The 17213-nt window shown below is 34.8% G+C and overlaps 3 protein-coding genes across 3 annotated transcripts; 2 read left to right on the forward strand and 1 right to left on the reverse strand.

Annotated features, from left to right (window-relative positions):
• Nucleotides 1-1235: 1235 nt before the first annotated feature.
• Nucleotides 1236-3918, reverse strand: LOC130815853 (PKS-NRPS hybrid synthetase cheA-like). The gene is made up of 3 exons (XM_057682357.1): nt 3220-3918; nt 2073-3137; nt 1236-1995 (listed from the first exon to the last, which is right to left on the reverse strand). The coding sequence occupies exons 1-3, from the start codon at nt 3893-3895 to the stop codon at nt 1322-1324; spliced, it is 2415 nt and encodes an 804-aa protein (XP_057538340.1). The 5' UTR covers nt 3896-3918; the 3' UTR covers nt 1236-1321.
• Nucleotides 3919-7153: 3235 nt separating this feature from the next.
• LOC130815802 (pathogen-associated molecular patterns-induced protein A70-like) lies at nt 7154-8230 on the forward strand. The gene has a single exon (XM_057682279.1). The coding sequence runs from the start codon at nt 7418-7420 to the stop codon at nt 8126-8128; it is 711 nt and encodes a 236-aa protein (XP_057538262.1). The 5' UTR covers nt 7154-7417; the 3' UTR covers nt 8129-8230.
• A 5720-nt stretch (nt 8231-13950) lies between these two features.
• On the forward strand, nt 13951-16650 carry LOC130815688 (calcium-transporting ATPase 12, plasma membrane-type-like). Its single transcript, XM_057682175.1, is given in 8 exon segments — nt 13951-14000; nt 14221-14662; nt 14665-14872; nt 14875-14975; nt 14977-15058; nt 15061-15097; nt 15128-15941; nt 15943-16650. Coding segments are annotated over 8 exon segments (2442 nt in total).
• Nucleotides 16651-17213: the final 563 nt, after the last annotated feature.

A 17213-nucleotide genomic window follows, 5' to 3' on the forward strand; every position in this document is an offset into this window, starting at 1 on the left:
TGGTATGCCATTGTCGGAGCTGCGTGCGAAGGGGCACTTCACAAGCGGCAGCATTAATGTTGGTGCACTGTTGCAGCTATGCCACCGTTCTCAGTCTATGGATACTCAACGTACCGCCTACTACATGGCTATAGTAGGTTCCACGTTGCTCGTGGATAAGACTAGATTCGGGATGCGTCCTCACCCTGTTGTTACTGTTACCGCTGATGAGGCTGATATTGCTTGGGGTGCAGTGACGCTTGCTCACATGTATCGCCAACTGGGTATGGCGACAAGGACTGGGTGCAAGACTATTGATGGTTGCCTGACACTGTTGCAGACATGGATTTACGAGTACTTCCCAGCCTTCCGCCCCCATCCGCGTCAAGCTGACATGCCGAACAAGACAAGGGCAGAGATGTGGTCCCCGCCGAAGCCAATCCGCGAGCTGAGCAGACTGATAGACTGTAGGAGCATACTGGATGCCATGACAGAGGCACAGGTTTTGTACATGACTTCAAACTTAATTGTTTAACTTGTCAAGGGCAGAGATGTTATGTTGATTATGTATTATATTCATTGTGAGCAGGTGGAGTGGACTCCGTACTTGACTTATGATAGGTCTTTATTGAACGAGCACCCACGTACCTCGTATATCGGTGGTATCACCTGTTTCGATATCGTGGAGGTCTATTTGCTTGAGAGGACAGTGAGGCAGCTCGGTTTTGCACAGGAGATTCCCCCGGCTCCGCTGAGACCTACCCAAGCTCTGCGACCAGCACAGGGCTCCTACTCAGTTACATTCGCTTCTTCCTGTATGTTTACGGAGATGTGGAGTAGGTTCCCTTACTGTGCCCGCGTAGTGGAGCAGGCACAGCGTCGCGCATCGGTTCCATCAGAGGCTGCCCCGGATTACGTGGACTGGTTTAGAGTGTCTTCCCATTGTTTTCTCATCCCAGGTGAAAGACCTGCTGCTGCGTTTGGTGCTGCTGATAACAGAGTCGAATATGTTAGTATTCCTAATTATGTATTTTATTTTTATGTTTCATAACATGTATTGACTTTGCAATTGTCTGGTTTTACAGTTTGCTGCTGAATTTCCAACTCGACTTGCACCATTGCTCAGGATGCCAACTATTGCTCAAATGACGCCTCGGGAAAGAGATGCTGCTGATATGTATTTAGAGGATCTTAGAGAGTTGTTTTCCGAATGGCAAGAGTGTAGAGGGCGCAGCCCCTAATAGACATTTACCTGTTTTGTAATGCATGAACAATTGTTGTATTTAATCTTTATGTATGAACAACTTTTTAATCGTTTGAACAATTGAATTATATATAAACACTATGGAGAATCTAAATTCACCGCGTCTCCGGCGGTGTTATTATGCTGTTGTCGTTGTATGTTGCACATTCTACTCCAAAGTGATATCCTATTACGATATTGTCTTTCTAAATCTGCACATGAATTGTTAGCTGCTCTCCAATTTTGTTGGACTGGCGGCAGTGGAGATGAATCATCGTTCATTAAAAGCTGAACATAATGATTCCCGTTTACCCAAAGAATATGTATAAGTTTATTTACGCCATGCATTCCCCCTGTTCTTCTTAAAGGAAGCACTAAACAATTGTACATTGGATGACCATCCGCAGAGCCATAATACGCAATTGCTATGTTTAAAAATGTTGCTGCAGAATACAGTGTTGTCGCTTCCAACCAGTGATCGTACGGAGCAGGTCCTTTATTGTGGGCACCAACTCTGAATATAGCTTCCTCCACCGAATCTGCTGATAAATATAAGCGTGCATATTGTTCTCTATGCGTTTCCATTTCCAAACTCATTGCACGTCGTAACAGAGGCCATGCTTCCTCACCCCCTAACTCTGTGGCGGCAATAGCTCTAAATCCACAATTACCGTCACCTATAACATCAATCCAATCAAACAGATATGGCGGAAGAATAAATGGAATGTGATCTGGCCACGGAAAAAGTGAAAAATCACGACCTGCTGCACCATCTGAATAAATAACAATATATCATTACGCCAATATTGATATAAAACATATAAGATTAAATGAAAAGAAATAAGAGTACCTGATAAGTTGAAACTGAAGTTAATTCCAACTGACGATTGATGCGACCGGCTGCTTGATCTACCACTGGATCTCCCGCGTGATGATGATCTTGATCCGCAACCCCTTGAGGACGATCTACTGTACTCAAACGCACTTTTGTTTCTCCTCAAGGTTCTGCTTGTCATTGGTCTTCCTTTCCTCGGTGGACTTGCTTCGGGCTCAGGTATGTCGTCACCATCGGGGTGCAGCTCATGTTCAAGTACCTGAGAGACGCGTCGTAGTACTGAGGGGTCGGATTTTAAAACTTCATCCACCAACGATTGAAAGTACTCTTTATCATCGGCGTTTGCGTGCCGTACTTCTTCGTTCGCGTCTTCTTCTGCATCTAAATACTTTAACGTTTTCCAAAACGGATGTATATCGTCCAAGTACAAAGCACCATTAGACCTGATAGACAAGTAACAGTAACACGCGCATGGTAATCCGTGGGTTTTTTGAATGACACAACCGCATTTTTCTAAAAGACAACTGCCCAGGGTTAGCATCCGGTTGTGCTCCATCATCAATAGTTCCAAGGCAAATATAGAAACATGACGATACAACGGTCGTAGAAAATTTAGTCGCGACGTTCTTGAAATGGAATTCTTAGATTCCTCAAGAGCTTGTCTTATTTTTGATTGTTGATTCGTAATTTGTGCGTGCGCCCTTTTAAACAGCGTATCGAATGAGCTATTACCGCTACCCAAGTAGTACTTGAAGGAAGAGTGTTGACTTTCAACTCTACTGGTAGTCTGGTTACCCAAGTGCAAACAATCATTCGTCCACGCACGCACAAATTTCTCTTTGTGAGGAATCCATGTTCCTGCCAAATATTGCACGACTCTCCGGTTCCTAGTCGACCAAGTAGACACAATCCCTTCCCATCTGTTTTCAAAATCGGCGATCGTCATACTGTTAACCAAGGGGTTCCATTTTGTTTGCCTGAATAACTGGCCCTGTTGATTTTTCTTGCCGCCACACAATTTATCGACCATGTTCTCCACGTCATTGCCAATATGCCATACGCATAATAGATGTCGTACATCTGCATTAAACATAAATTTAAAATTAATTCAGAAATATATAATACATAGATCGACGATAATTAATAATTAAAACATGTTTACCTGGAAAGACAGCATGAATAGCTGCAGACAAACCCTCATCCCGATCCGTTACGATTACATCCGGCGTCTGCACTGTCCCGTAAATATCCCTCAACCTCTCCAACACCCAAGAATAAGACACAGCCGCCTCATCTCGCATCAAACATAATGCAACCAAGAAATTATGATTCGTTGGCGTCATTCCAATGATTTCGCAAAGGGGCCACTTTTGCTTATTCGTTTTGTACGTTGTGTCTATCAACACAACATGGGGCCACGAACGTAGCATCTGGATAGAAGTTGGATTCGCAATCAATAATCTAGTCAACTGATCCTCACTATCCAAGTCCCTCCAAACTACATAATTATGCTCCGTGGCCATATACAGACAGTGTTGAAGAGGAGTCCTACCATCCATCTCTTCTCTCCTCATTGACTGTCTCTCATTGTAAATTTGATTCATACTAGCATAAAAACGAGGAAAATTTCTTCTAATTGAAGACATTATAAATGCTGGTTGCATGCCAGTTGCACTTAGATCTCGTATGTGCTGCCTGATATCCACAGTCATCCTATTTACTCTTATTTGACCATCTATGTACATGAAGAACGGATGGTTATGTATTCCTTTTTCACCAGGAAACACTCTAACCGTCCAAGGTCTTTCCTTTGGGTTACGACTAGTTCCTAAAATCATAAATTTACACCCACAACCCCTACTTTTGGAACCTGGTCGGGGAGTATTGTCTAAGTTATGCAAATCAACACTTCTTTTATCGTAACGGTGACATCTTAAGTACAGACTCACTCTAGAACGCCCTTCTTTTTTTTTATATGAAGCACGTGTAAATTGAAATCCAATTGTTAGTGCTATCTCATTAGCCCAAGTATGTAAATCATCTACAGAATCAAATTCTCTATCGGTAACAAATCTATCAGAATAATCTATATTATCTCCTAAATTTTCAAAGTCCTGCAAATAATAATTATAATAACATTATCATAATATATCAAAATAATAATAACTTAAAAAATAATTATTTCTACAAAATAATTATAATAAAATACCATTATTATAGCACAACAATAGATTAAATAAAATAATTTAATTAAACAAAATAAATTTTATAATTCGAAGTTAAAAAAAAAAATAAATAGAAGTCGCACAAAACGTTTTGTGCGACTTCTATTTATTTATTTTTTTATTCAAATACAAAAAAAAAAAAAAAAAATTATGAAGCGTCGCACGAACCAGTCGCACGTTTTGTGCGACTGGTTTGTGCGACTACGTTCCTATTTTTTTTTTTTTTTTTTTTTTGCAAAAATCGAACCGATTAATTACTTACCGGATCGTTATCATGCACGTCTTGGTATGCCATTGATGTTCGATCTAGAGTTCTAGCTTGTTTAACTTTACGTATTGTTTTTAGAGAGTTTTTAGAGAGAAGGTATCGTGTTTGAATTCGAATATACTACCATAAAGCCTCTGAAAATTCAATATATATATAATTCCGATAATAATGTCATTAAGCGATAACAATGTTATTAAGTGCCATTTACATTTCTTAAACATTTTTTAACTTAAGTGGCATTTTTGTAATTTTTTTAATCTAGGGGTAATATGGTAATTTTGTTAGAAGGGGGGGGTGGCGATAAAATGAAAAAGGTGGCGACAAATAATAATTCCCTATTTTAAAGGGTAAAATTAGGGGTGTAAATAGAAAGTATAGAGAGGATATTATGATTGGTAAATACTCTCTCCTATTCATCATACGTCTTTTATTTATTTTATACATTCTATTCAATGCATTTATTTAATTTTTAATATCTTTAATAATATATAATTATAAATTATAAAAATTAATATAAATAATCCTTGCATTGAAACGAATCAAACAAGATCCCACTTAACTATGTTTCAAGTTATAGATTAATAATAAGATACAAATTAAGAGTAAGAGATGAATAGTGTCCAAAAAGCAAAAAGACACTCCTGGTGAATAGGAGAGAGTATTATTTTAATGTGAAATCATACTATCTATTAAAAAGATTGGAAAATTCCAAGTGACATTCGTTCGGAGTTTTGCCAATTGAATTTATGAGATTTCCTAAATTTTTTTATATGGCAAATTATGTTTAAACTCTCTCATTTTCTATCAATTAAAATAAAATAAAAAAATCAAACATCTAGTTAGCTATGTTTATAAGAAGCTAATTCAATAATTTAGATTTGTTTTTTATTACATGTAAAAAAAATATATAAAAATGCTATAGTATGTATTTAAAAAAGGCATGATGATCAAATAATTATATTGCAATGAATATATTTACCTAATTTAATTTCCTATTTACCGTAAATTTTTAAATATCTTCACTTTTAAAATTCATGACAATCACGTTGTTATCATTAGTTTATATCTATTATAATATTTAATTTATTTGTATTTAAACAATTACACATCCCTACATTGATTTAGTTTGACATCATTAAATTAAGAACAATATCCACTAGAAAAATTACAAAAGCAAAAAGTTAATGCTGGTATTCTCTTATAACAAATCAATATTATTCTTCTAAATTAATGTGTATTTGCAACATTGAAATCATTGTTCAATATAATGCAAAATTTGACCAAATCCTCTTTAAGCCGTGATATTTTTTAAAACTGCATAGGATAATAAAAATCTGATAAAAATAAAACTAATAAAACCACAAAAATAGTCAACCATTCTATTTTAAAACCATTATAAAGAGTTGTTGATTCTAAATTATTTTAAAATCACTACCTAATTGTAGGTAAACAAGAAATTAAAAAAACCAAGACTTAAATTTATGAGTATATCGGATTTGAATCGATTTTGCAGACATGTGACTAAGTAGTACACACCACAAGGCAAATTAAATTCACCGTCCTTTGCTTATAAATACCCTATTCTTATTTTTCGCCACCCTCTCCATTTTATCGTCACCACTATTTTAAATCAATTTTATAAAATAACGAAAATGCCTTTAGACGTAAAAATTTTAAAATTTCTATAAAACACTTCAAACTTACTCAATAACACTTTTATCACTTCAAAAAACACAAAATCTACACATAAAATTAATCGGAGCTAAAGTGTGACTGAACCTAGAAGGAGTCGTTAACAAAAACTCGAGATAATTTCTATTTTAATGTAATTCAAAATTAAAATAAATAAATAAATAAATTACGAGTTGTACAAAAAGTGCGACTGAACCTAGGACGAGTCGCACAAAAAGTGCGACTGAACCTAGGAACAGTCGCACTTTTTGTGCGACTCCTAGGTTCAGTCGCACTTTTTGTGCGGCTCCACCTAGGTTCAGTCGCACTTTTTTGCGACTCATAATTTTTTATTTTTTATTTTTTTTTAATTTTGAAATTCCTTTTGTTTATTTAATTTATTTTTAAGTTATTATTATTTAATAATGTTGTAATAAATTATTTATTTTAATATATTATCATATTATGATAATATTATTATAATAATTAGTTTTGAATTTACTAACATGTCTTAAATTTTCATCCTATCAATGAAAAAATAAAAAGAAAACAAAAGCCTGAAATAAATATTACTCTCTCCTATTCACTACAATTGTTCTATTTACTTTATACATTCTAACCAGTGCAGTCATTCAAATTTCAATCATTAATATTTCTAATTGTGCATAATTAAAAATTATAAAAAATTAATGTTAATAATCTTTGCATTGAGATGAATCAAATAAAATCTCGTTTGACTATGTTTTAACTTATAGGTTAATAATAAAATACAAATTAAAAGTAGTATATAAATACTGTCCAGAAAGTAAATAAACACTTGTGGTGAATAGGCTGGAACATATTATAGTGAGACACTGAGACACATATATAAATAAAATAAAAAAATAAGTTAAATATATATATAAATATCTTTAAAATAATAATTGTGACAAATCTATGAAAATTAAAAAATAGATAAATTTATAAGATGGACTTAAAACAAAAGATAAAAAGAGAAGAGAATCCAATAACGACAAAACTCCAGTTTTCAGCTACCAGTACCACTCAGGCACTCACATAACATTCACACATCTACTTCGTATAACATCACTAAAAAAAATAACCACTTATATATACATCACCTTCACATTACCTCACTGCCTTTATACACCCTATCCTCACTCCTCCCCTCCCTTTAGTTTCTGCAAAAATTAACAATGGTGGAAGCTCAAGTTATAGCAACATGGTTGACTCCTACTTCTCTCTTTGTTCTCCTCAATATCATCCTTGCTACCATTTTTCTCGCTACGAAGAACAACAGCAATAATAATAATAATAATCATGATTTGAACCACCAAAACGACGTCGTCGCCGCCGCTCCTCAGCTCTTACGTCCGCCTTCACTCTTCACGCGTGTGCCGTCCTTTAATTTCTCTAATAATTTTTACTCCGGTGTTCAAGATCCGGCTGTTACAGTCACACGTGCGCCGTCGTTGCTTTACCGAGTGACGTCGTTTAATTTCGGCCGCGCTCCTCAACAGCCGCAGGTTGAAGGCGAGAGTAAGAAGGAAAACGAGAAGGAAGAGGTTGAGGCACGTGATGATCATGTGAGGAGAGAGAAAGTTGTTGAAGAAAAAGATCAGCCTCAACAGGTAGAGCAGGTGTTGGAGGTTAGTAAGAAAAAGAAAAACAACAACCACAATAATATTAACAATAATAACAATAATAATAACAAAGTGAAATCGGTGAAGAAAATAAGTAAAGAGAAAACGGCGTCGTCGAAAGGTAAGGATGAAGAGATAGAAGTAGATGCAAAGGCAGATGATTTTATAAATAAATTTAAGCAGCAGTTGAAGTTACAGCGTTTGGAATCTTTGCTTCGTTACAGGAATAATAATACTCCCATTGCTGTTGCTGCCACCACTTGAATCTTGTAACTTAAATCTTTGGCTTCTTTCTATCTATTTGTCTTTTGTATTTGTCAATTTCTGTATTTTTGCTTACTACTATTATTACTAGATTACTCTTAATATTGGTCTTTTTACAGTTATTTATTTGTTTTTGTTTTTAGATATTTTCATTGTTAATTAAACCTAGGTTACAAGTTATGGACTTATGGTGGATGGTGTGAAGAGAGTGAAGGAGGGTTAGGGGCTAAAATGGAATTTTGGGTGAATTACTTACATAAAAGGTTACAAGTTACCTTAGTGCACTATCGGTAAATATATACAATAGTTGAGATTATTTATGATTAATCAATATTAGAAATTATTATTGGAAAATCAATAAAAGTTTGGATTATATGAGGTAATTATTTCTAAAATTAATTATTTATAATTTTTAAATGTGTATAATATAATATAGTATAAATAATTAAAATAGCACATTAAATTGCATAAATTTAAATGCATCAAGTGTAATAAAACGGACTAATTACATCTCTATTATCACACCGTTGCTGAAATGGGTATCTCGATTATCACACTGTTGCTGAAATGGGTACCCGTGGGCCAGTGGCTGTGTTTTGGTCATTTTGAAAGTAATTAAGTAAAATTTGTAGATTTTCAAATCAAATGTGACTCTAATTCTTCATGATACATTTACTTTTCTCCTTTTATGAATAAATAGTCTAAATTCTTTGTCATATTCTAATTTTTTTTGATATGTGGTCATATTCTAATTATATATAGAGAGAGAGGAGAGAGAGAGAAAGAGAGAGAAAGAGAGAGAAGTTTAAGTGAAAACCATCCTTATATGAGAACCGTGAGAACCATAAAAAGATGTTATTTTTTTCAGAAAAACGTGTTACTTTGGATTTGTATTTTTTTTCTGACAGTTACTATTTTTTGATAAAAATACCATGTTTTTTTAAAAACAAAAGTAACACAGTTTTTATGCAAAAGTAACACATTTTCTGTAAAAAAGGTAACATCATCAAAAAATGAGAAGGGTGTTGAAAATGAGAAGGGTGTTGAAAATGAGAAGGGTAAGAAGGACTATACACCGTTCGTCATCATCAACATCATCCAACCCGGTATATCCCTCACATAGAAAAAACTATGAGCAGGGTTTGAGGAGGGAAGGACAACGACAACTCATAGCCACAGAGGAGAACGCGGCCAAATGAGTTCCCCGGGTCGAGAAGGGACTATACACCCTTGATTTCACTAAAATAAAAAAATTTATGGTAACGATAGAGCCAAAAACACATAATTGTAAAAGTAACTATATTATACATAAAAGTAACTATGATGAAAATTTTTAGAATGTTCTTACTTTATAACAAAGTATCTTTTTTTGTTATATAGTAACAAAACAAAATCAAACAAAAATCATTCTTATTTTAAAATCTTCATTATTTGATCCTATATATATATATATATATATATATATATATATATATATATATATATATATATATATATATATATATATATATAGACACACACACACACACGAATGTTGAATTTGTAGAAAATAACAGTTAAATTTTAGAGTTTTTTTACTAATCACATACCTATGGATGAGTGCAGAAAATAGTTCTGGAGACAATCAAGAAAACCATCAATCGAATTCAATGGATCAATTGTTACATCTTACAACGATTAAATAAACCAAATCAAAATTTCAACGAGTCCTCATGTCAAAACATGATACTTATTGAAAAACTTAACAACCAAAATTGTATGAAATGGTCAAAATTGATGTATTTGTACATTAATGAAAGAGGATGGTTCTGTCATATCACTGCCGGTCTTCCTTTCGTGATTGATCCAGTGGATACAAAGAGGTTCTTTGGTATTTTCTTGGATTATAGAAAATTTTCATTCAGATCTCGTAAACCAATTTCTGGATTATACAGCAACTACAGATTTATGGAAAGGCATAGAGGCCTTATATAGCAGTGGAAGAGATGGTCTTCAGATTTTTGATTTAACAGTCAAAGCTAATAGTATGAAACAAGGAAAAGATTCCATCGAAGTTTTTTTATGGAAAAATGATATCGATCTGGAAGGAGATAGATAGAAGGATCCCAAATCCAATGACCTGTGATAAGGATATAACTACATATAATGTATTGGTGCTACAAAACCGTTTATATCAATTCTTGGCTTGTAATAATGAGAATCTTGACAAAGAAAAATGAGACATTCTTAATCAAGACCCTTTACCATCTATAGAGGCGGCTTATGCACAAATTAGAAGGGAGATTATTCGAAGAAATATCATGAGTGGTACATCCACACCAAGCACGACATTAACCAAAATCGGGTCAGGCTTAATATCAAAAAGGAAGCTAGAAAACAGTAATTTTAAAAGGAAGATAAGAGCCACTTAAAGTGCTCTCACTGTGGTGGATCCAAACACACAGAGGGATGCTTCAAAATTATTGGATATCCCGAATGGTGGTTGGAAAATAAAAAACGAATCAAGGACACTAACTCGAAAACAACAAAAAAGGAAGACTACAAAGCCAAGGCACATATGATAGAGTGCAAAGTGGATATCACAAATGTAGAACCTGTAACTAAGGAGATAACATTTCTTTAAAGTCCTTTAATGTTCTAGGTGCTTTTAATTCAAGGTTAAAGAAAACTAAGCAAGAAAAAAATAAAAATATAGTAAATTGCCATAATATGTTCGAATGCCTATAAGAGGAAGGAAATGGTTTTTCTTTCTCCTCACATGAAGTTGTTCAAGTCATGGATACTAGATTCGAAAATCAAGTCAAAAACGAAAAAACGAGTTATTAAAAAAGGACTTGATACTAGATCTAACCTTTTTTTTGAAGGACTATATACCTAACCTGGAATTTTAAATATTTAATTTAATGAAAAATTAATTATTCAATAAATAATTAAAAAAAATCAATAATTTAATTGTTACATAAAAAAAATCATGTGTTCATAAATTTAACTCTAACACCCCTCCTTAATATCTATTCACATCATTCTTAATGTATATTTATAATATCTTTAATGTCCACCGAATAAGTTTGCAATATTTATAATATCTTAGATGTCTACTTACAATATTCTTAATATATACCCTCCGAGTAACTTACTCTATATTTTTCTTTATGGGCCGGCTCAATTAAAAATTATCTTTCACAAGAATTTGGGTAAAAAAAATTTATTGCTTGAGAATCAAAGATTTGTAACTTACTCGATTTTCACCGGCTATAAAAATATAAATTCTCTTTTCCCGTATGTCCATAACCGTAGGGATCCCCAACTTACTCTTACATTCTCAATCCCAAATAAATAAACAATCATAATTGATATCTTTAGGTTCAAAATTGATTTTTTTATAAGTTATAACTGATCATAATTGATCATTTTAAGGTCTGAATTGATCATTTTAGATCAAAATTAACTTTTTTATAACAAAACAGTCATGAAACTCTTGATCATTTCCAAGAGTATTTATTAAATCAAATGGCATACATAACTCGAGATCGACACTTGCTCTGCTTTCACATTCAGGGTAAGCAAACACTATACCAACAACTTTATTTCCAAATGCATTATGAATTCAAATTGTTAGGGGAGGAGCAGTACCACTATTATTGATCGATGATTAAAGAATACAAGTACTCTTACGTTCCATACTTCCATTAAAACCATCATGTTGCATCGAATAAGAGTACTTATACTGTACAATATTTTAATACTATTATTGAGAGTGTTACTAATTATTCATTTGTTGTTTGAAATTTCATTCATAGAATAATGCCATTTAATTAAGTCCGTTCTGAAATTGTGATAAAAGAATCATATTAAGGTAAAATTTGATCAGTTTAACGTCAAAAAGATCACTTTTAGGTCAAAATTGAAATGTTTTATTTTAATCAATCTATTTTAGGTTTACTTTTAGTTTAAATTGATACTTTTAAGGTAAAAAAACTAAGATCAAAATTGAATTTTTATTCTTTAATTTCTGAAAAATCGACCATTTTTTATTTTTTAATTTTTGGCTTTGGGCCGACCCATATGGACAGTCTCAATATGATACCATCTGTCCCAATATTTTATGATAAATAAATAGAAAAATATAAAAGGTAATACCCAATTCGTGTTTAGCATGTTTTGGTGATCTAATTCATAAAGTCCCCAATTCCCTTCAAAAACAACGAAGAGCCAAATATAATCTCCAAAAGGACCAAAACACACATTTATACAGATTAACAGAGCAGCACACGGTAAATAAACCAGGTTAACCCAGAATTGCGCAGCAAATACTGAGAGTACTCACAAGTCACACCATTACTTCGTGTAATTACTGATCAATAATTATATATTTCACTATATATTATGGAAACTTATTCAATTCATCACCATTCATATCAAAATTTCAACTACATTATCATCATTAATATCACAATTCACAAAACAATTCTTCTCCTTCTAATTTTTATACCTTGAGAATCAGGTCTAGTCTCAATCAGTTAGTTAGAGCAAGTATCATTTTTATCGGTCAAAATTTTTATATTCAATTCTCATTTAGCCCTCAGTATACGACGAGCATAAACTTGATTTCCATTGAATTATTGTTACATGTACCTAAAAAACTAAGCAAACCCATCCAAAGGTGGCAACGTGCCTTTTCTACCATCTACTATTCAAGAGCGTTTCTTTCACTTTCACTTTAACACAAACACTCTTCTTCTTACACTATTCTTAACCTTAATTTATACAATCACCCCTCTTTCTCAAACATTGATCATAAATCTCTCACAAATCTTACAAAACATAAAGGCCTTGAACAACTCCAACATGTTGGTGGGTTACACGTGCTATCGTTTACTCTCCAAACAAATCTCGATAATGGTATTGTTGGTGATGATACGGACCTTGCTACCCGACATGAATTATTTGTAGGGGTGTCAAACAGGTCGGGTTGGGTCATTTTCAGGTTCGGGTCATATATAAATGGGTCAATAGACCCTTGACCTGAACCTGACCCATTTAATTAAATGGGTCAAAAATTGAAACCCCGACCTGATCTGTGGCAGGTCGGGTCAACCTGCTAATGACCCATTTAACCTGCTTTTTTTTTTCCAGGTCATTAAACCCATATATTTCAGGTCATTTGACCCATTTGACCTATTTGACCCAAATATTCTATTCACATTTTTACTCAAATAAGACTCATTGTGCAATGATATCTTCATGGATCATCACTTAACCCAATTTCAGATTCATCATCAATTGATTCATCATCAGATTCATCATCAATTTAACAACATCAATTGACATGATTACTCCCAAGAACAACAAAATGGAAATACAAAAGCAAACTCCAAAGGAAAATACACAAAGAACTCAATATACATAGCAGTAACAGGATTTGGTAGAATGGAACACAAACAAAATCGAAAAAATCGACAATGAAAATAACAGTATCAGGACTAACAGCAATGAACATTAAAATCAGAAAAAATCGAACAAAAAAAAATCAAAAAAATCGAACAGAGAAGAGGAAGGCCTGAAGGTCGAAGACTCGAAGCACTCGAAGACGAAGTGGAAGGCGCACAAAGAACTGAGAGAAGAGGAATGAGGAAGGCGCACAGAGAACTGAGAGAAGAGGAATGAGGAAGGCGCACAGAGAACGGAGAGACGAGGAATGAGGAAGACGCACACTTGCACAGAGAACTGAGAGAAGAGGAATGAGGAAGGCGCCGGAATGAATGAGGAACTGAGGAAGGCGAAGCAAAACCACGAAATAATTTTAGGGTTTATGAATTTGAATGGAACAGAGCGAAAAAGAATGGGTTAATATCGCAGGCCCAACTCCCAAGTGGGTTAATATGGGTCGACCTGACCTGAATGACCCATTTAATAAATGGGTTAAACAGGTTTTTTTCGGGTTAAAAAATTCAACCTGAACCTAACCCATTTAATAAACAGATCAGGTCGGGTTGACCCATTTAATTAATTGGGTCAAAAATCTAAACCCAAACCCGCTAATTTCGGGTCGGTTTCAGATCAGGTTGACAGGTCGGGTCAGCTTTTGCCAGCCCTAATTATTTGGTACAAAAACCGCCTTCTCATGGGCTATTACACTTTGTTTGGGAAGCTTTTAAGGATTTCACAATACTTATTCTTATGTTTTGTGCTGCTCATTCTCTTGGGTTTGGGATCAAGGAGAAAGGCCTTAAACAAGGATGGTATGATGGAGGTAGCATTTTTCTTGCTGTTTTTCTTGTCATTAGTGTTTCATCTTTTAGTAACTTTAGACAAAGTAAGCAGTTTGAGAAGTTATCTAAAAAAAGCAATAACATCGAAGTAGATGTTATAAGAAGTGGGTGAAGGCAACAAATTTCGATTTTTGAGATCGTTGTTGATGTTGTGTGCTTGAAAATTGGAGATCAGATACCTGCTGATGGCTTGTTTATCGACGGTCATTCGTTACAAATTGACGAGTCTAGCATGACCGGAGAAACCGAGTACATCAACATTGATCGAGTACAACACCCATTCTTGACTCAGGTACAAAAGTTGCTGACGGGTATGGCAAGATGGTTGTTACATCAGGCTAGATGAACACAACATGGGGTAAAATGATGAGCTCTGTCAGCCGCAACACAAATGAGGAAACACCATTACAATCTCGGCTAAACAAGCTAACTTCTGACATAGGTAAGCTTGGTTTGGCCATCGCTTTCTTTGTTCTTTGTTGGTTCGGTACTTCACTGGGCATACGAAAGATGATAATGGTACAAGAGAATTTAACGGAAGCAGAACAAGTGTAAATGATGTACTAAACTCTGTCTGTCAAAATTGTTGTTGCTGCTGTTACTATAGTTGTGGTTGCAATTCCAGAGGGATTGCCATTGACTGGCACTCTCACACTCGCGTAAGAATGGTGGATGATCAAGCTATGGTTCGTAAACTGTCAGTGTCTATAAAGGTCTTTTGAGCTCTGTCTGAGTTTTCAGGCAGCCCAACAGAGAAGGCTCTTCTCTCTTGGGCAGTATTGGAGCTCAATATGGATATGCAAAAGTTGAGTCAGGATTATGCAATCCTTCATGTGGAAGCGTTCAATTCACAGAAGAAAAGAAGTGGCGTATTGATAAAGAAAAAGGAAGATCATAAAGGTTATGTACACTGGAAAGGTGCAGAAAATTGCTCAAGTTACTATGATGTATCAGGAAATTTGCTTCCAATCGATAGAGATGCAAAGAAGACATTCGAGCAAATAATTCAAAGCATGGCAGCAAGCAGCCTAAGATGTATTGCGTTTGCGTACAAACAAGTATTCCTAGAAGAGGGTGAAGAAATAGTCAATGAAAAACTCACTGATGATGGTGTTGCTTTGCTCGCAATTGTGGGTCTCAAAGATCCATGCCGGCTTGGGGTAAAGAAAGCTATTCAAGATTGCCAAAATGCTGGAGTTAACATCAAGATGATCACAGGGGACAATCTTTTCACAGCACAAGCCATAGCCGTTGAATGTGGGATCCCTCAACCAGGTGACAACATCAATGATGTTGTTGAAGGTCATGTATTTCGGAATTACACTGAGGAAGAAAGGATGGAAAAAATAGATAAATTACGTGTCATGGCTAGATCTTCTCCTTTCGATAAGCTCCTCGTGGTACAATGTCTCAAACAAAAAGGTCATGTTGTTGCAGTAACCGGTGATGGCACAAGCGATGCACCAGCACTCAAAGAAGCAGATATAGGGCTTTCTATGGGAATACAAGGGACTGAAGTCACTAAAGAGAGCTCAGATATTTGTCATCCTAGATGATAATTTCGCTTCAGTGGAAACCATTTTAAATTGGGGTAGATTTGTCTATAACAACAACCAAAAATTCATCCAGTTTCAGCTAACAGTAAATGTTGCAGCTCTCACAATCAACTTTGTCGCAGCAGTTTCAGCAGGTGAGGTGCCATTAACAGCAGTTCAACTCTTATGGGTTAACTTGATCATGGACACCTTAGGCGCCCTGGCTCTTGCAACAGAGAAACCCACAAAAGAATTAATGAAAAACAAGCCTGTTGGAAGAACCGAGCCACTTATTACCAATATCATGTGGAGGAACTTGATGGCTCAAGCCCTATACCAGATAGCCGTCCTTGTAACTTTACAGTTCAAGTGAGAAGCGATATTTGGTGTAGAAAGCAAAGTGAAAGATATGTTATTATTCAACACCTTTGTATTGTGTCAGGTATTCAATGAATTCAACGCAAGGAAGCTCGAAAAGAAGAACATTTTCGAGGGGATATATAAGAACAAGCTATTCCTAGCCATCATTGGGATAACCATTATTCTCAAGAAATTTGCCAATACAGAGAGTTTAAACTGGGGACAATGGGGCGCTTGTGTCAGCATTGCAGTTGTATCTTGGCCTCTAGGGTGGCTTGTCAAGCTCATACCTGTTGCTGCAAAACCATTTTTCAGCTACAAAGGGAAGTACATATGCTTCTGGAAGAAGCACTAGATATGAAAGGTTGGAAGAATTGATACCAAGAAGAATTTCTCCCCGAATTGTCATCTTAGAGATAATTGATGAGGGTTTTACTTAAGGTGAAGCTTGAAGGAGTTGACAGTTAGACAACTTTGGCCTCATTTCCATCTTGACGGTAATTTAGAGTTTACCTTAATTTCAAGCTAGGTAAAATTCAACAGAGTTGGTACTTAGACAAGTTTCATCCCGAGCTCCCATCTTAGGATTGATAATTAAAGATCCGAGTAATCAAGCTAGGTAAAATTTAGAAGAGTTGGTACATAGACAAATTTAAGCTATCTCATAGACACCGACTAATTTAACTTGTCAATATTTTGAAAATTTCCAAAATTACCAGCTTTTTCACATGTGTGCTAAAATGCAAAAAAGATAAATTTATTATTGGACTTGTAAACAATGCGATCTATACAAAAAAAGAATTGACTATATACAAATTTAATGAGATTTCATCTTAAAATCAATTGGTAATAGAAAGAAGTAACTCCAAAACAAAGACAAAGACAAGACTTAACACATACTTGATACTTCAACTAAAT

Source organism: Amaranthus tricolor, chromosome 6, assembly GCF_026212465.1.
Source record: "Amaranthus tricolor cultivar Red isolate AtriRed21 chromosome 6, ASM2621246v1, whole genome shotgun sequence".
Taxonomy (NCBI): domain Eukaryota; kingdom Viridiplantae; phylum Streptophyta; class Magnoliopsida; order Caryophyllales; family Amaranthaceae; genus Amaranthus; species Amaranthus tricolor.